Below are 20,429 nucleotides of genomic sequence, written 5' to 3'. Positions count from 1 at the left end.
CGCAAGCTATATGAGGGAGTGATCCATCATAAATATTACAGAAACAACAAGTGGAAATATTAGTACCCTCTTCACCAAAACTTGACATAATAGATTATTTCTGAAATACTATACTTCATCAGATATAAAACACCAATGCCTTATTTTATGCATCACCAAGAAAGGAAAAAATGCTGCCAATGAAACTTGGTTGTTATTTTGGTTTAATAGATAAATGGAGGGATAAGAAACATAAGGAAAAAAAGACGTTATTTGAGGGGGAAAAGGCAGATATTTTTAAAAATTTAAACTAAATAAGGGGACCTGGGCAGCTCAGGCGGTTGAGCATCTGACTCTTGATTTCAGCTCAGGTTATTTCAGTTTGTGAACTCAAGCCCTGTGCTGCTCTGCGTTGACAGCATGGAGCGTGCTTGGGATTCTCTCTCTCTGCCCCTCCCCCACTTGCATGTTCTCTCTCCCTCAAAATAAATAAATTTTTAAAAATTGTTGGGGCGCCTGGGTGGCGCAGTCGGTTAAGCGTCCGACTTCAGCCAGGTCACGATCTCACGGTCCGTGAGTTCGAGCCCCGTGTCAGGCTCTGGGCTGATGGCTCAGAGCCTGGAGCCTGTTTCCGATTCTGTGTCTCCCTCTCTCTCTGCCCCTCCCCCGTTCATGCTCTGTCTCTCTCTGTCCCAAAAATAAATAAATGTTGAAAAAAAAAAATTAAAAAAAAAAAAAAAAAAAAAAAAAATTGTAAACAAAATGGAATTTCTGAGAATGAAATGTGAAATAATTGAAATTAAAACTCTCTGGAAGAAAGGAGATACAGTAGATAGGATGAAAAAATTCAAAACATAACTTACAGGAGTTTCAGAATGGGAGAGGGGCAGTCTTTGAGGAGTTAATGGCTGAAGGTTTTCTAGGTTTCATAAACATTTGACAAAGCATGACTCCTGAGCAGGATAGATATGAAAAAAAAAATCTTTACCTGGAATAATAGTGAAAAATCAAAACTCTAAGTACAAAAGAAAAATGTTAAAACAGCCATACAAAAAATATAGAAGAGACCTATTCTCATGACTGCATATAGTGTTACACTTGTGCATCTGGAATCTAAACGTTAAAGCTTGTATCTTTCTCTTCCTTAATGGGGAAAAGTCCAGAATACAAACACCTGCAGTGTGTGTGTGTGTGTGTGTGTGTGTGTGTGTGTGTGTGTGTGTGTGTGTAAAATATATATATGATAACAATACATGTATTTATATATGGATACAGGTATAGCTGACTCATTGTTGAACTGAGGCTCATGTTAAGCAGCTCTCCAAGATACACAGCTATTTGTTGACAAAATGAGGACAGGAGCCCCTATTTCCTATATCAGGTGCACCGGAGCTTAGGCAGTATTCTTACAGAATAACTAGTATATATGAATGTAGTCTCTGAGGTACTGAGGTATTCAAAATAATGAGAACAGTATTTAGATGTTCTCCTTCTAGCAGCCAAAAGTATTAAACAAATAGAAGAAGCAAGAAAAAATTTTAATTTGATCACTTGTCTCTTACAGTACTCCTTGATGGAGGGAAGTGTAAAGACTTAGGATTATTTGCTGTTTTTTATTATTATCACTGAAAAGAGAAAACCGGATTTATCTGCTTTTTATACTTCAGAATTAACTATAAGTTAACTGCCAGCCTAACTGTACTAGAATATTTATGGCAGTCATAGTCTTCATATTTCAGCTTTTGTATGAAAATGTTTGTTCACATTTTGAGTTTAGTCAAATACTTAAAGCAGGATTTTAAAAATTAAAATTTTTTGATGGAAATCAGCATGCTAAATAAATATTCTACCCCATTTATTCAACAGATACATTAAATGGTTATCATATAGTGTATGGAGTAACAGAAACCCAAGATATGAACCAAGAAGAAGTGTTCTATATAAATATATTTAACATTTTCCTAAAATCTGCAAAGTTTATAGAGCCAGTATGTCATAATATTCAGTATCCATGTAATTATAGTTTCTGTTGAAGTGGTTAGTTACCCTTAAGGAGAGAGAGAGGTTGCACAGACACTGTTCAAATGATGTTACCATTGCATAAAGCAGTTTTCTAACTCCTTTAACTTTGCTGCCCCCTGAGCCCCTCCCCCTACAAACTATCTTAAGAATCAGGGTTTCAGTCTTTGGAATGTCTTTTTTTTTTTTAAAGGTCATTTATATGATTTTATTACACAGGAAAATCTGAAATTACAGTTTTCACTTTGGATATATTATTCTTTTCTGTTTCACTTTTTTAAACTTTGTTTTTATTTTAAATCCAGTTAGTTAACATTCAGTTAGTTTCAGCTGTACAATATAGTGATTCAGCACTTCCATACATCACCCTGTGCTTATTAAATAACCACAAGTGCATTCCTTAATCCCTTATGGTAACCATTAGTTCTCTATAATTAAGAGTCTGTTTCTTACTTTGACACTCCCCCCCCCCCCACTTTTTTCCTGTTGCTTGTTTTATTTGTGAAATTCCACATGAGTGAAATCAAATGGTATTTGTTTTCTCTGCCTCATTTTGCTTAATTAACATACTCTCTAGCTCCATTCATGTCATTTCAAATGGCAAGATTTCGTTCTTCTTTATGGATGAATGATATTCCACTGTATATATAGACCTTCTTTATCCATTCATCAATAATACTGCTATACACATAGGAGTGCATATATCCTTTTGAATTCGTGTTCTTTGGGTAAATACCCAGTAGTGTGATTGCTGGATTGTAGAGTAGTTCTGTTTTTGACTTTTTGAGGAACCTCCATACTGTTTCCCAAAGTAGCTGCACCAGTTTGCATTCCCACCAACAGTACATGAGTGTTCCTGTTTCTCCACAGGAGTGTTCCTGTTTCTTGCCAACACCTGTTGTTTCCTGTATTTTTGATTTTAGCCATTCTGACATGTGTGAGGCGATATCTCATTGATGAGCATCTTTTCACGTATCTGTTGGCTATCTGTATGTCTTCTTTGGAAAAGTGTCTGCTTTTTTCCGTTTTTAAAATCAGATTGTTTTTTGAGTATTTTATAAGTTCTTTATATATTTTGGATCCTATCCTTTATTGGATATGTCATTTGCAAATAGCTTCTCCCATTCCATGAGTTGCTTTATTTTGTGTATAACACCAGTATATTTTGGTAATTTTGTATATATTATAAATACCTGATCAACCACTTAAAAGGTGTATTCATAGAGTTACAGTCATAAACACAGTACATAAATCAAATTGAATCTGTTCAAGTGACCAAGGAAGATTGGGAAGAAAAGTGAAAAAACAGCAGGACAGATGTAATTGAAATCATTACAGAGTGTTTTCCAGCCACAGTGGAATCAAACCAGAAATAAAGTAACAGGAAAATCTCTAATCACTTGATTGATGACTAAATAAATATGTATTTCTGAATAATCTGTGAGATCAAAGAAGTCTTATGGGAAATAAAACACATTGAACTAATAAATGAAAATGAATACAATATAAAAATTTGTGAGATGAAGCTAAAAAATTGAGGAAAACATAGAGCACTAAATAGTACATGAGAATAGAAAAAGTCTCGAATCAGTCATCCAAGCTCTCTCCTCAAGAACCAAGAAAAATTAAAATTAACCCACAGTGAGCAGAAGAAAGGAAATAATAAAAAGAAATCAATGCAACTGAAAACAAAAACAATAGAGAAAATCCATAAACCCAAAAATCTGGTTCTTTGAAAAGATCTATAAAAGTGACAAATCTCTATTAAGAAAAAAGACACAAGTTGCTAATATCAGGAATGCAATAGAGGATATCACTACAGACCATATAGATACCAAAAAGATAATAAATACTACAGGCAACTCTACACATACAGATTTGACATCATAGGTGAAATGGACCATTTCTCAAAGTACAGACTACCACAACTCCCCCAATAGAAAATAGATCATTTGAATAGCCCTGTAAACTAGTAAGGAAATTTAATTTGTAATTAAAAGCTTTCAAAAAAGAAATGTCTTAAGTCCAAATATCTTCACTGGACAATTCTACCAAAATTTAAAGAATTAACACGAATTCTACATAGTCTCTTTCACAAGACAGAGAAGGGACGACTACTACTTCTGCACCCATTCTGTGAAACCAGTATTATCCTGATTTTAAAACTGGACCAAAAAAATACAAAAGAAAATGCAAAAATTCTCAATAAAATATCAGCAAAGAGAATTCAGTGATATATAAAAATGATATTATACCATGACCAAGTGGGCTTTTATCCAGGTATGTAAGGCTCATTCAATATTCAAAAATGAATCTGTGTAATTCATCATATTAAAGGAGAGAAGTCAGATGATTGTATCAATGCATATGAAAAAGTATTTGACAGAATACACATTTGTTCTAAGAATGCACATATCGGATATGGGATTAGATGGTACAGTCAGCATTCCCATAAGAGGAAATGAGAATGGGGCTTAAAAGGAAATTTATTACATTCACAAGTCCCAGAGATGGTGTCACTGAATGCCATGCCACTTAGAGCCACAAGGGAAACATCAGGTTTTGGTCAGATGGCAAAAGGCAGGAGCAAAGAAATGCTTAAGCCAGAGCCTTTATTGGGGTTTTTATGAGAAAGGCAAGGCAGAGCAGGGTAAACACTTTAGGACTGGCTAATTTGAATAATTCCAGTGGGCTTTGGGGCGTAGGGTTGGTCTGTCTCTAAGAATTGGTTAGTCCTGGGAGGGGCAGGCTCTCTTCAGGTCTGTAAGAATCCCAAATCACCAGAGCATCAGGAATACAAAAGATATGAAAATATAATTTACATAATTAGTCCTGTGATGAATGGATGCAATATAGACAAATACATAATGTAAGATAACCACCATTAATGATAATTTAAAAAGAAAAAAGAAAAACTCTTAAGTAAACTAGGAATAAAGGGGAACTTTGAAAACGTGATAAAGAGTATCTGTTTAAAAACCTACAGCTAAATTGTACTTAATCATGAAAAAGCAAATGCTTTCCCCCTAAGATTGGGAATGAGGCAAAGATGCCTGTTCTCACCACTGCTTTTCAACATAGTACTGCAAATTCTAGCCAATGCAATAAGGTAAGAAAAAGAAATAAAAGGCATATAGATTGTTACAGAAGAAATAAAACTGTCCCTATTTGTAAAAGGTAATAATGCTATTTCCCTTACGGTCAAATATACTTGATCATAATTTAAACTTGATGGTGCAAACTCAAGCTACGTGTTGAAAAATGTAGTTACATACTTCTGGTCTATGGAAAAGATGTATTACTCTTTCTCTTTTAAAAGATACCATATTCAAATAATTTTATACCCTTCTGTTTCTTTCTGCTTTCACTTGTCTGTTTTTATTGCTTCTAATCTGTTGCCTTATTTTATACACAGTTGACTAGGTAGATACTTTAGGTGATTCCACTTCTCCTTTGTCTGATGAAGTGTATAGGCTTTGTGACAACTATTTACATTCACAATTCCTGATTAATGCCGAGTTCCCAATTGTAGTACTAAAGTTGAGGTTACTAGAATTCAGGCCTCCACACAAATGGGGTATTAGTGTATTTCTATTGTTTTATCTCCTTATTTTATTTTTTATTTATTTTTTATCTGCTTATTTTAAAGATATATGTCAGAGCCTTTAGAGTTCATAGCTAGTATAAAATTTTGAGTTTTATTATATGAAATTTGTTAGTTGTGGATCTAAGGTTTTTTTCAGTACTCTTAATCCTCTTTTTCCAGAAAAACTCTACCCTTTACCTCTTCCTCAAGAAAAAGCAGCAGAACTCAATAGCTTCTTGAATGAGAAGAACCTATGTTGACTGCAATAAAAGGGAGAGGGCATGAAAAAAATAAAAATTATTAGGAAAAAAAAAGCCTTTATGAGGAAAGTAAGGGATTATTAATAGTTCTAGGACTTATACTCATCACAGGAATTGTATGTCAATCCCTGTGCTGAGTATTAATGCCTTGTGGTAGTGATGTTAATAGTAATACCACCTGTTTTTCTTCTTTTAGGACTACAGAGACATCATTGACACTCCAATGGATTTTGCTACTGTTAGAGAAACTTTAGAGGCTGGGAATTATGAGTCACCCATGGAATTATGTAAAGATGTCAGACTTATTTTTAGCAATTCCAAAGCCTATACACCAAGCAAAAGATCAAGGGTATATACTTAAAACTGGTTTTGTCTATGTTTAATTTAAATGAAATTAGTAGCGAAGTATGTTAAGTAACTAAATGTTCTGTTAATTAAATATAGAGCAAAATTTATATTATGTTCTTAATGGTATCCTAGTGGAAAAAAGAATTCACATATTTTTATTTCTTTCCTTCTATAAAATAAAAGTGATGACATTAATGTTTAGGGATGGTTACTTTTCCTTAACACATACCACATACTTATTGTCCTGGTATATATTAGGGCTATGTGGGCTTAACTTTTCCAGCTATTTTCTGCATTAATGGAAAGGTATTTTTGTGAATGATTTATAAAAATGAGTAAAATTATAAATATCATTTATCTCTCTTTGGGCAGACAAGATATCACAAAAGGGTGATATATGGAAATGAAATGAAAAAGAATAGGGGCACTTGGGTGGCTCAGTCGGTTAAGCGTCTGACTTTGGCTCAGGTCATGATCTCACAATTCATGAGTTTTGAGTCCTGCATCAGACTTTGTGCTGACAGCTCAGAGCCTGGAGCCTGCTTTAGATTCTGTATCTTCCTCTCTCTGCCCCTCACCCACTCGTGTTCTATCTCTCAAATAAATAAATGTTTAAAAAAAAAAGGAAATTAAAAAAAGAAAAAATATAGATGATAGTCCTAGGTAACAGGTTCAAAACCTCAGGGATAGTTTCAGTGTGATAGAGTTCAAAGGAATTTTGTCTGTATAGGCCTTGTGAATTGATACTAGGGCTCTTATTTAAGAATCTGAAATCCGGGGCCCTTGGGTGGCTCATTTGATTGAGCATTCAACTCAATTTCGGTTCAGGTCATGATCCCAGGTTTGTAGGATCGAGCCCTGCATTATAATGGCTCAGTGCTGAGCATGGAGCCTGCTTAAGATTCTGTCTCTCCCTCTGCTCCTCGAACCACCCCCCCCCCCAAAAATAAAAACTTAGACTCTGAAACCTTGGAAGATTTCTAATCCAAATGTAAAAATAGTTTAATTGTCAGGTCACCTGGGTGGTTCAGTCAGTTGAGTGTATGACTCTTGATTTCAGCTCAGATCATGATTCCAGGGTCATGGGATTGAGTGCTATGATGAGCTCTGCACTGAATGTGGAGCCTAGTTAAGATTCTCATTCATATTCTCTCTCTGTCTCTCTCTCAAAAATTAAAAATAAAACTTACAAAAAATACAGTTTAAATGTAAAAAGGCTTTAGTTTTACTCTTCATCTAAAGAGATTGGAAAAATATAATGTTTGAATTGTTGAAACTTTTTGCTAAAGAAAATACTTAAGTTATATGTTAGTATTTACTGAGCAGGCATTTTCCTTTCCACATTTAAACACTTTTTTTCTTATCGTAGATTTACAGCATGAGTTTGCGCCTGTCTGCTTTCTTTGAAGAACACATTAGTTCAGTTTTATCAGATTATAAATCTGCTCTTCGTTTTCATAAAAGAAATACAATAACCAAAAGGAGGAAGAAAAGAAACAGAAGCAGCTCTGTTTCCAGTAGTGCTGCATCAAGGTATATGATTTATTTTAAAAAACATCAACTGATCTATAACTTTGTCATCTAAATGATAGAACTCGGTGTTTTTTAATACTTCCTTTACTATTCCCTATATTGCAGAATGATATATTTGACATGCAAGTTCCTATGATGTGGAGGATTTTTAATCTTTTAACTAAAGCTATACTAGTGTAAGTGCTTAAATTCAAACTGCTAAATCTATACAGTAAAACAGCATTTTTAGGATAGTGATGGCATCATGCTTTCTGTCATATAACTGTAGCATTTATGGCAATCCTTCACTAAATATTCACTTTCAAAGGCTCACAACCATATGAAATCCACTACAAATCTCATATTTTAACATATTTCATAATAGTACAAATATTGAATCCAACAGTATTATAAAACTATTTTATTTATCCGCATAGAGCTATAGGAATGACTAATGATATTATTTTATTTACAGCCCTGAAAGGAAAAAAAGGACCTTAAAACCCCAGCTAAAGTCAGATATCTCTACCTCTCCATTCTCTACACCTACACGATCAATACCACCGAGGCATAATGCCACTCAGATAAATGGTAAAACAGAATCCAGTTCTGTAGTTCGAACCAGAAGCAATCGAGTGGTTGTAGATCCAGTTACCACTGAGCAGCCATCTACTTCTTCTGCAGCAAAGGCTTTAATTTCAAAAGCTAATACATCTGCAATGCCAGGGAAAACAAGTAAGAATCATTTACACTTTCTAAATTGAAGTATATATGATTTTTAAATTTAGCTTTTATTTTGCCAAATGAAATATATGAGATTTTTGTAAATTCCAGCAGAAAGTGTTGGTTTTGCTCTTTTTTGCTTATTTGTTTTTGCTTTTAATAAGAAAAAAAAATGAGGTTTAGTAATGTTAGCATAGAATACTTAAAAATGGTAACTCTGATCCAAACTGCCTGGATTAAAATCCTAGTACCCAGACTTGCTAACAATTTGCTATGGCTTGCCTTCATAATCTTGAAGTTACTGGACATCATCAGAAAGGTCTGAAACTGTTAAAAGAGTTTCTTTGTGTATTCCTTTTTCCTGTTTGAAAGTAGATTTCCTAAGAAAGCATTAAGCAACTCCTAGGTTTTATCCTCTCGCTAATTCAAGCAGTTCAAATTACAAGTAATCCCAACCTCCTTGCTTATTTATAGGTTAAATAATTTAGCTTTTAATTGTGTGTGTGTGTGTGTGTGTGTGTGTGTGTGTGTATGTGTTTCAGTTCTAGAAAATTCTGTGAAACATTCCAAAACCTTGAATACTCTTTCAAGTCCTGGTCAGTCCAGTATTAGTCATGGCACTAGGAATAATTCTGCAAAAGAAAACACAGAAAAGGAAAAGCCAGTCAAACGTAAAGTGAAATCATCTGTACTCTCAAAAACATCCACTCTTTCAAAGTCATCACCCGTCATGGAGCAAGGTAAGGTATTATTTGTATCTTCCAAGATAAAGTAGGTATTTCTTAAGAATGATGCTTTTTGTTGGAGGTAGCATTTATATCCACGTTTTGTTAGGTTGCTCATTTAAAAGTCACATTCTGTATTAGTTGGTACATTCAGTGAGACATCTTTTGATTTGCAGCTTTGTGCCCAAAGCAAACTGTATTGTCATTAAATTTGAAGAGCCAAGAAAAACTTGCTTTATGGAAATAAAAACAAATTCTAGAATCAAAGGCTTTTACTGATGTAAGTTAACTAATTCCTGACTTCATTATTACAAAACCTTAAAAAGTATTTTCAGGTAGTTTAAATTAAATTAGATTTACTTAACCAAATGTAGACGCCTTTCCTTTTTAGAAAAATTAAGTTCTTACATCACAAAATTCAGCACACTGCCCTGCCCTTCACTAAATGTTAACTCATCAGGGTTGTCCACAGCCCGACCTTTGTTCTGTCATAAAACTTTTAGCCCTTTACAGTTATGCTTCCAAGTTCTCTCATCTGCAGATTTTCATTTTAAAGGCTTTATGTTTGAACGATGGAGAAAGAAACTGATATAGTACACCCTATGATGTGTTAAAACAATTATGGCTTATTGGCAGTGAGCAGTTCAAGAAGAAGCATTTTGTATCACAGCTTCCAACGTATGCCTAAGCAATTTCCTCTTCAGTGTTCTCCTCAGAAACCTCTCAAAATTTAATATTTCTACTGAAATGTCCTTTTATATGTATAATGACATTGGGATATACCCCTCTATGTAAGCTTAAAGTCAGGGAGTCATCTAGCCTTCTCTTCCAGATCTACTTCACAGTCGTTAGTTTCTGTTATTTCCGCCTCCTTAATTTCTCTAAAATCGGTTCCTCTCATTTCCATGTTTTTAATTCAGGCCTACATAATTTCTCACCTGGACTGTTCTAGTTTTCTAACTGGTCTTGCTGTCTTGATTCTCAGCTCTTCCTTACCCAATACGTCTTCCACATTGCGTAAAAGTGATCTTTCTGATCATTTATCTTTAGCACAAACGCATGCATGCCCATACACACACACAGTTGAAATCCTTCCCTGCGTTCAAATCATCCATGGAGTCAGATTTTAATGTTTTTGCTTATTATATAAGACTCTTCATTACTTGGCTGCTGCCTAACATTCCAGCTTTCTTTACTTTTCCCTCTCCTTTTTATGTCCCAGCTATCCTATACCACTTGAAGTCTCTGAAATATCATTGTCCTTTTCTTCCTTCTTTGGAATGTCTTTTTTTCCCTCCCAATTTAATGGTTTCCTATTACCTTTCAAGTTCCACTTTGAAATATTATCCACTCCAGGAAGCCTCTTCTTGGGTTCTTTAGACAGAATCAAGCACTTCTTTTATGTTCCCAGAACACCCTGTTCATTGCTTTTTGTGGTAACACTTATTAGAGTATTCTTTTTTACATATATTTGTATCCAGTGGAATCTGAACTTCTGGGTTTAATTACTTTTTCAGTCACTTATACTTACTATATAGTGGTCAGTAAGTGAATAAATAAGCAAATGACTTTGTATATCAGTGTTTTACATTTTTATTCTTCCTTTCTGAACTAAATTCAAAGTTTTTTGTATAGTATATTGGCCTTGCTTCTGTCACTTTGAACCCTACGGAAATCAGATGTACATAGTGAATTGGTTCTAGCATTAACAATAGGGGGTCCAGTAACCAATTTGATTTATAAGTTTTGCGTATCACAAATACATGAGTTACCAGTGCAGTATAGAAATATAATTAGCTAATAAGTCATTAATGATGACTTATTACATAAACATTGACACCTGGATTAACTGTTAGAATCAAGAGGCAATTCTGTCCAGTGGAAATATAATATAAACCACTATAAATCATGTATATTATTTTAAGTTTTCTAGTAGCTACTATATCTAATAATAACAAACAGGTAAAATTACTAATTTTAATAATTTATTCCATCATATCAAAAATATTGTCATTTCAACCTGTAATCAATATTCAAAATGTACAGTGCTTCATTATTCACATTTAAATTAAAAATTCAGTTCCTCAATTGCATAGCTGTTTCAATTGCTCAGTAGCCACATGGTTAATAACTACCATACTGAATACAGGCCCATATAAAGAGTGTTACATTCATTCTTAACCTTTTTACTTAATGCATTGCTTTGCAAAGTTGATGAAACCTGTAGTCCTTTCCCCAGAAAATGCCCATAGGCATATTCACACAAAATTTGGACATTTCAAGAAATTCATGGAGTCCTTGAAGCCAAGCTGTAGAATTTCTATAGTGAGTATGTGGACTGGTTATTTACAACCTTGTCAGTAGTCTTAATGTAAAACAAGTAAGATATACAGAATCCTCAGACAGGTTAAGTGTAATTGTGTGTTAGAAGATACTTAATTACTTTATTCACACTCACACACATTTCTCCTCTCTTCCCACTCCCCTCCTTATGCCGGAAAACCACTAAAGAAAATTATTTGTATCATGGGGGTCAGGAAATGAGGGCTTTGCCTTTTCCCTTTGCTTCTGGCTCTGGCCTTTTGTGACCTCTTGATTTTTTTCTTGATATATATGAAGTATAATTCAAAGCTATACAGATATCATTATGAGGAAGCATTCTCTTTAAAAGCAGTGTTCATCTCTTTATGTATTTTCTTTAGAATATTGCAGTGTAGATCACCCACCACAACCAAACAAAAAAACTTAAGAACTTTAGAAGAACAAAGGTAGTAGTAATACATGTTGGTCATCTTTTTCCTTCATCTAAAGGGGTAATAGCATTTATTTTTAACACAGAAAGGCAGTTCACCATGGTCTCTAGATAGATTTAGAGTTTGATCTCTAGAATTTTATATTTTTTTATAAAGCACAATAGCCTTTATCTTGGAGTTTGTTGCAATTATAATGGCATACATAATAGATTTGATTGATACATGGATTCAGTACTGCTTATGATAATAAATCAATTGTTTGCCATTCAATTACATAAGGATATAGGACCGTTTCAAAGAGCCTGTGAAGGAAACTACTGTTTAGTTGTTTACTTCATCCTTTTTAAACTATTCTGAGAACATAGTTCATAACCAAGAGTAACTGATTTCTAGTGTTGTAGTTAGGATAGAGGAAGAATGTCAAAGGCATGGTAGTTTTTATGGGGAATAAGTGATATAAATTATTCTAATAGATGTACTCAAAAACCTCTTTTGTAGTAGGATTAGGAGAGGAAATTCTTCTTACCTCTGAGGAACATAAGCAAATATTTAAACTGTAAACTCTTCTCTGATACCAGAGAGGGTATGATGATCGTATCCAAAAAGGAATCAAATAAGAGCTAGAAACATTCCAGTCTTGATATCCCTTTTTCTTCCATCCCTAGTAGAAAAAGTTATTAGAGGTAAGTGGAAGGAGATGTTATAGTTACTATGTATTCAGATTACCAAGTTAAAAGGTCATGGATTTTATACTAACATCATTTTCTATGATTGAGCTGCTTAAAGGTAGGAATACTGAAAACTTGTTAATGAGGTAAGCAGTAAAGTTCTTTGTGGTTGTTAAGCTCTATACAAGTGAATACGGTCATTTTGTGTAATCGAAACAGTGTTCATATATTAGAACATGTAGTAAAGGTAATAGTGCTAAGAAACCTTGGCTGATCTCAGCTATATCATAATTTACAATGTTAACAGGTTATTTGCTGAGTGTCATTTCCCTCATGTGAGGTCATTAATGATTTCATTAAGGGTCTTTCTTCCTCTGTGAGTTTTAGGTAGAAGATAATATCATTAAACTATTAGCCTTCTGTTAGTTCCTTTTCTCATTTTAGTAAAAACAAAGATTAGAATTACGTGCTTATGAAAGTATAGCAGTGTCCTTATGACTAGTTTGAGAGTCAAATAAAAAAAGCAATTCCCTATGTTAAGTGTACTGTTGTTCCTTTTTAGCAGATTGCAGGAACAATGCTCTTGTACCAGGAAGCATTCAAGTAAATGGCCATGGAGGGCAGCCATCTAAACTTGTAAAGAGAGGACCTGGAAGGAAGCCTAAGGTAGAAGTTAACACCAATAGTGGTGAAGTTATACACAAGAAAAGGGGTAGAAAGCCCAAAAAACTACAGTATGCAAAGCCAGAAAACTCAGAGCAAAATAATGTACATTCAATCAGAGACGAAGTAGTTCCTTCTTCAACATGCAGTTTTCTTTCTGAAACTAATACTGTAAAGGAGGATCTGTTACAGAAAAAAAGTCGTGGAGGCAGAAAACCGAAAAGGAAGATGAAGACACAAAAACTAGATTCAGATCTCATAGTTCCTACAAGTGTTAAAATGCTAAGGAGAAGTAACCGAAAAAAGACAGATGATCCTATGGATGAGGAAGAAGAGTTTGAGGAACTTAAAGGCTCTGAACCCCACATGAGAACTAGAAACCAAGGTCGAAGGACAGCTTTCTATAATGAGGATGATTCTGAAGAGGAGCAAAGGCAGCTGTTGTTCGAAGACACCTCTTTGACTTTTGGAACTTCTAGTAGAGGACGAGTCCGAAAGTTGACTGAAAAAGCAAAAGCTAATTTAATTGGTTGGTAACTTGTACCAAAATATTTTACTTCAAAATCATAAAGCAGGTACAGTTAAGGAATACGTAGAACTAAGGCTTCTGCTTCCTTGCTGCTATGGTGGATTAGGGAATGTTTTGATTTGCAAAAAAAAAAAACAAAAAAACAAAAAAAAAACCACAAACAAACAAACTTACAAGACACTTCACTTCTTTAAATGAATATATATATATATAAATATATACATATATATTTTAAATGTTTGCTATTTATTGCCTTTAGATAGGTTATGCATTTCAACATTCATTTCATTCACTGTTTGAAACAAAAGAAATTGAGGACCTATAATGAATTCCCAGTTTATTTCTGGAAAAGACAGTTCTGCTATACTCTTAAGGAGCATAATATTCCTAGTGATAGAGGATTTCATGTTAAAATGAATTATTTTTGACCAAGCCAGGTACATTTCTATTGATACAGAAGGTCGTGCCCCTAGGAAGACAGATGTTACCAGAGTAGCAGTAAATTCAGAAGTGTGTTTCCTCTAAAGATAAATATAAAAATTCCCACCATTTGATAACCCTAAAAAGTTTAATTTAACTATAGATTGTTCATCTACAAAGAATCTAGATGAGGCTTTTGCTGTATTCCATTTCTGCCAAACATAAGAGAAAATGTACTGATGGAAAGGAAACATATCCACATTGGAAAACATTTGACTGTCTAATTTTTCAGACCTTGATTCTTATATCAATCACTCAATCTCTGTTTATTGTGCCAAAGACTGAGAATCAGTGCAGTGGAAAGCCTGTTTTTGACTGTCAGGACAGCATACACTTTTCAATATTGGAAAGGCTATATATTATTCTAAAGAGCACGTTATTAAAAAGAGTTATGCTGAGATGTATCTTTTTTTGGTACTTAATAGTAGAAAATAATGCACTGGTGGGTCCTTTGACAGAGATGTTTTAGAGAAAATGTTTAAGTGGTTAAAGGATTCAAGGAGAATACAGGAAAAAGGTATGGGATTTGATGTTTACTTGTTGATCTGGATTAATGTCGTTTCTAAACTTTAGACATATCTAATAGGCTAAAATGACTTACAAAGAAATGTGTCTGTGTGTGTATGTGTATATATTGATAAATGGGTATAATTAAATATATATACAAACACATACTTATATACTATTACCCAGGTATAAATTCTTTTTTCAGGATTTTTTAGATAGTGGTAGAATAAAAATAATTTTAAAATGTCATACTTTATAGTTTAATTTTAAGGGGAAGATTGGTTATTTTCAATTATTAAAGGTTAAAATAGGCCAAATCACTTTTTATGCAATCATGTTTTATACAGTGGTCTCATTGCACATTGTGTTTTTTCTGCACTTTTTATGGTATCCTTATCACGCTGGTATGTCAATATACACCCTAAAGAAAAATTCCATTTAATGATTGTGCCTTGTATTCTATTATTTTTTGCATCATTAGTAAAATTGAGTTGTCTATTGTAAATGATAACTATATGACTTAGGAGAATGTATTGCTATATGTACTGCTATGGAAAAGGAAAGCAGTTATTTATTTGTTTATGGTACAGTAGTTATTTTATACCTTAAAAACCAACATAAATACCATTTCTATTGTTTAAAAATTGTCCATTTTTTTAAAAGTTTAAAGAATGTAGTATTTTCTGAGGACTGGTATGGTACAAAAATGTAACCAAAATTTTCAGATACTACATTTTTAAAAAGTGAGGATGGGAAAATCTGTATCAGCATGACCCTGATGTAGAAAAATAAAGTCTTTAATTGAACCTTGGCAAAATACATTACATAATTATTTCTTTACTTATTTCTGGTAGGGATAAATGTTAGCCGTCATTTAATTGTCTTGAAGAACAGTGGAAAGTGATGCATTTGGGCTTTTTAGATCATTTGTACCTAAATTTGTACAGAAAACCTCCTGTGAAATTAAGTAAACCATTTTCCAGATCTTAACTGGATTGCTGTGATTTTGCAGTTGAAAAATAATTTCAAATTTTTCAGGTTTTTTGTATATTTATTTTTTTCTAACAAATATATTTAACTATATAATTAAAAGTCAGTAGTTAAACTCTTCATAATGCAGAAATGGATGGCTTGGTTGTATAGTAAATGAGTCTTTCAGTTACACCATTATTGAGAATAATGTGTATGTTTGAAATTTAAGTCATTAAAGTAATTTGTTGCTTTTGAAGGCAATCTGTTTGAAACATGTAATTTCCTGATGTTATCTGCATTGTGTTGGAAAAAAAATAGACTATAAATCCATTTTTGTAAAAAATAAGTGTACAGTTTTAAGGTGTGTACAGAAAAAGGAAGAGCGTACACAGTCTTAGAGTGGAATATACCTCTAGTATGATGTATGGATTAGTTCTAACTCTTGAGCAAAGAAATGAGTAATTACCATCTTACATGCAACAAGTAAATGTATTATTTCTGTTCTAAAGACACTGTATATTTATGACCTTATTTGGACATTATTAGACATTGGTTTCTTAGTAAAGCAAAAATGACATGGATTCAGATTCTTTGTAATTAAAACATTTAAAAATGTATTAGTAATATCAGATATATTTAGATTTTATATTTTTATAATTTAGCTTCTATACATTGCAAAAGTTGAATTGAGAAATTTATGTCATCACCGTATTTTTGTTCTGTTTGACCAGATATCAAAAGTATTGGAAAAAATTACCCTCTTTAAGACAGTGACACCATGTATGTATTCTTTGTAGGCCAAAAGAAAATTTGGCAGTTGTCTTAGGTGAGCAATAAAAACCTCAAGTTTATTGAAAGCTTCAGAAATATAACTTATTACATACATGGAAAATATAAGTCAGTTTCTGTATTTTTAAGTACCTAATCTCTCCACCTGGTAGTCTCCAGTCCCAATCAAATCTTATAAAATTATAAAATGTTGCAAGTGAGCAGTATAAATCATTCAATCTAATTACAGTCTCATAACTCTGGGCAATAGATCTATACTTTCTTAAAATTTTATCCTGTTTTCTGCTTAAATTTATGTACTAAAGATTTGTTGGTCTTGTTTCCATTGTTTTTATTATTGGCACAGCTTCACAAATTTGAAGGCTCTTTGTTAACATTATTATGAAACTATCTTCCTCCTTAAATTTAATTAGAGTAACTATAGAATTATTGTGGGCTTGATCATGTCACATCGGAAATACGAGTTTGGCAGAATTTAGTATCGCTTGGAAATGAATTGCGTTAAGATAGACTGGTCTGCAAAAAGATCCTCATGCAGCACATGTGTGTTAACACCTAGAACTGACCCTTATCTGGAGTGTAGTATATTAATCAGACATTTTAACAGACATATTCAAATAACATTTTGCTTATGTTGTATTCACATTTACATGTTTTAAAATATGATTAATAATATAAATTAGTTCTTCTTGCTGATGTTTAATTCTAGCATTCCACTTTATACAAACATAGCTTGTATCTCTCAAATGTCAACTAAAAGCAAATTGTTATTTTGAATGTTTTTATTCACCTGAAGTTAATTTTTGAGTAGGTTGAAAGGACCAAGATACTTGAGTGTTTAAAGGGCTATAAGCATTCTTATATGCAGGAAATGCATGGTTGTAGAGTCATAAAAGGGGAAGTACTTATACGTTCTGTGAATTACCCCCATACTAAGAAAGTACTTTTTACATAACAGGTTGTGATGTGGTTTAGTTATGTTTAGGTGAGAATTTATTTTCCTATTAAAATTAGAAAAATACACCTTTTCCTTACTTTCCTCCTTGCACTTCTCCAAAGTTCCCCAAATTTCCAAGTGATTTGAACTGAATATTACATTTACTAAGAAACTACTTATGTTCTTAATTATACTAAGCTAAGCACTCCAAATGATGTACTATGTACAGTAACTAAGAAGAGGTCAAATTGAGTTAGAAGACTGTAAGTACCACTTTTGGCGCTCCAGAGATAAATCTTGTACACACTACAGTAAAACACTTAGAAAATATTATGAGCTATAAGTATATATTATTTTTAGTTTTGATAGCTCTGTGTTGAAGTACTTCTTTTAATGCAGATAAAATCATCAGGAAATTAACCTTTATATGGCACAAACCAAATACGTAATAGTGGGTGGCTATGAGTTTCTACATTTAAGGAGCTAAGAGAGTAGGTTTGAGATGATATATAGTACACGATAGGATACAGAGGCACACATGCTCATGACTTTTAAGATTGTGTGTGTTGATTAATCACAATGATAAACTATAAATTGAGGCAAAATACAAAGTTACATTTTTGGACCATATTAAAACTGCAAGAAGATGAGGTCTTATTAAAGATCTTTTAGAAAACTGTTAAATCCTGTCACACGATATTTAGACGTGTAGAATGTAGCTCAATTTTTTAAAAGTAACTGACCTAGAGGGTTAAAGTTGAAACTGACACATTTTCAAATTAAAATTATACTTATACTTATTTTGTACAGAAAACAATGTTAAACACAAGCAAATCTGTTGTATGTAATAAGTAACAGAGTTTAAAGACAAATTATTTAGCTTTATTGAGGTTTTTGTTTTTTTCCTTCCAGAAACCTGGAAGTATCATGTTATAAACGGCAGTCTCACACCAGAATAGCAGTGCCCTTTCTTTTTGTACATATTGATTGGACCTTTCTTTACTGTTATGTGGACACTTTCTATGTTAGTTTTGATGCATAATTCTTTGAATCCTTTTATACAAACTAGAATGTATGTGTAAGAATTCCTGTCCCTGCAATGTAGTAACTACAAACTTATTTTTAAAATAAATAGAAAACTTGTTTTTCTAAGCTATTTTGTAGAGCCTCCTGATTTCTTACTTGCTCTTTTGTGTGGGGGGGGGGGGGGGAGGGGGGGTAACACATAACGTGCTCAGTACATAATTTCAACAGGCACTGTACCAAAGAAGCCATTATGTAAATGCTGGTGCATTAGAGTTTTGCCCTATTTACCAAAATGTTAAAATTAATAGCCAGTTAAAGGATTGTGGGTACACTAATTCCAAAATAACCAAAGGTTGAAAATAAGTCACTTGCCTTTTAATGTGTACATTTTATTTTAAATTATTAATTTGTTACTATGTGCAAGTTACTGTACTGGGTGATAAATACAGTATTTCAGATATGTAAGATAATTCAAAGGAACAGTTTGTGTATTTTTTCAAAAATGTGAAGTAAAATTTCTGCAAAAGAAATGGAGGAATGAGGAAATATTTCACTTGTTAAGCAGTTATAACAAGATAAGATTTATGAAAGCATTGCTTATTGACTTCCCAAGAATCCCAATTATAGTAAAAAGAATATATAAGGCTATAATAAATGACCATTCAGATTAAGCAGCTAAAGGGATGATTTGTATTTTTGTGCTATTGATCATTTCTCCCTACGAAATTTTGTTTAAATGACTAAAATTTCTAAGTTGAGGAAAGCAGGTAGGCATTCCTGGGGTACTTTTTTTTCCCCTCTTTCTAAAATAGACGGATACTTACATGTGGTATATACTTAGAAGAACCAGTCAAGAAAAATTCATTTGCAGCAATCACTTTTTACTGGTTTCTTTTTGTAATAGCATCAATTTTATGTTCGAGGCTGTTTCCCTATTATTTAAGGACAGTAAGATTAAAACCCAAAGCACAAGACTTCTGTCCCTTGCAGTATAATACCTTGTATTTGTAATCTTTCTGCACTTAACACATTTACTGTGTATTGATTGCTCTTTGGTTTTGTTTGGGACAAGAATAGAAAGATTCAATGAAATACCTTTTAGCCTGATTAGCTAGACATGGTGGCAGCAGCGTAATGGAATGAAGTAGGCTTAGAGTTGAGTCCTTTCATCTCATTTGGCTTTACTTTCTTCATCTGTAAAGTTAAAAAAAATTTTATTAGATAATTTCCAAGGTCCAATTCATTTCAAATAGCCTATGGTTACTTCTCATTTTTATATTGTCCGCTGTACTCATGGATCAGTCTTGGCTTTTCTGTTTAGTCCATAAATAAAATAAGCCATTTAATGTATAACTTCCAAGCAAGCTGATTGTAGTTAAGTGTACATGTGACCATGACCTAATTGTAGGGAGTGTAAAATCTTGTGAACCCTTAGAAAATGGAGTTTTGAGTTGCAATATTTGTTTGCTACTAATAAAAAGTACTAAAGTTTGTGATTTTCCCAGGGCCCTCTGGGAAGTCTCAAAGACAGTTTCTGTGTAAAACATACCTTGAAATTTTTAGGATTCAATTTTGGGAAAGCAAAATCAAAAGTTTTCAGAGATTTAATCACTTCATTAAGATAGGATCATGGGTGCCTGAGAATAATAGTGGGTTTCCCACTTAATAAAAGTGAAAGAAAATATTTAAATAGAAACCTAGAAGGCAGAGCAATTTCAAGGAAACTCCTCTATCGCAAATGGGAAACTTGTTCTTTCATTTTGATCTTTGTTTTAATAATTAACATTATAAAGTTAAAGCCAAGCAAATTATTCTGATGAGATATGGGATATTTGAGCAAATTATACAGAAGTTATAGAGCAATTTAGTCTTCTTTTGAGCTCTTTAAGAACAATTTATTATTTTAACAAAATCAACTTCTAGTTCAGTATTGACATAAGTACTTGGCAATAA

At 33.0% G+C, this 20,429-nt stretch overlaps 1 protein-coding gene across 3 annotated transcripts in view; it reads left to right on the top strand.

The window, feature by feature from the left end:
• PHIP (pleckstrin homology domain interacting protein) overlaps positions 1–18,606 on the top strand; it is a 139,001-nt gene extending 120,395 nt beyond the window's left edge. For 2 of the 3 annotated variants that reach the window (XM_023254155.2, XM_023254153.2), the window contains exons 36-40: positions 6,041–6,193; positions 7,562–7,725; positions 8,180–8,439; positions 8,970–9,167; positions 13,136–18,606. In XM_023254155.2, coding sequence (XP_023109923.1) covers positions 6,041–6,193; positions 7,562–7,725; positions 8,180–8,439; positions 8,970–9,167; positions 13,136–13,773 — 1,413 coding nt within the window. In that variant the 3' untranslated portion in view covers positions 13,774–18,606. The remainder of the gene's footprint in view (positions 1–6,040; positions 6,194–7,561; positions 7,726–8,179; positions 8,440–8,969; positions 9,168–13,135) is intronic. The other variant, XM_023254154.2, reaches the window with a different exon arrangement.
• The last annotated feature ends 1,823 nt before the right edge of the window (positions 18,607–20,429 follow it).

This window comes from Felis catus, chromosome B2, assembly GCF_018350175.1.
Source record: "Felis catus isolate Fca126 chromosome B2, F.catus_Fca126_mat1.0, whole genome shotgun sequence".
In the NCBI taxonomy this organism is placed as follows: Eukaryota; Metazoa; Chordata; class Mammalia; order Carnivora; family Felidae; genus Felis; species Felis catus.
Note: the sequence above shows the minus strand (reverse complement) of the source record. Positions and strands in the feature narration are given on the sequence as shown.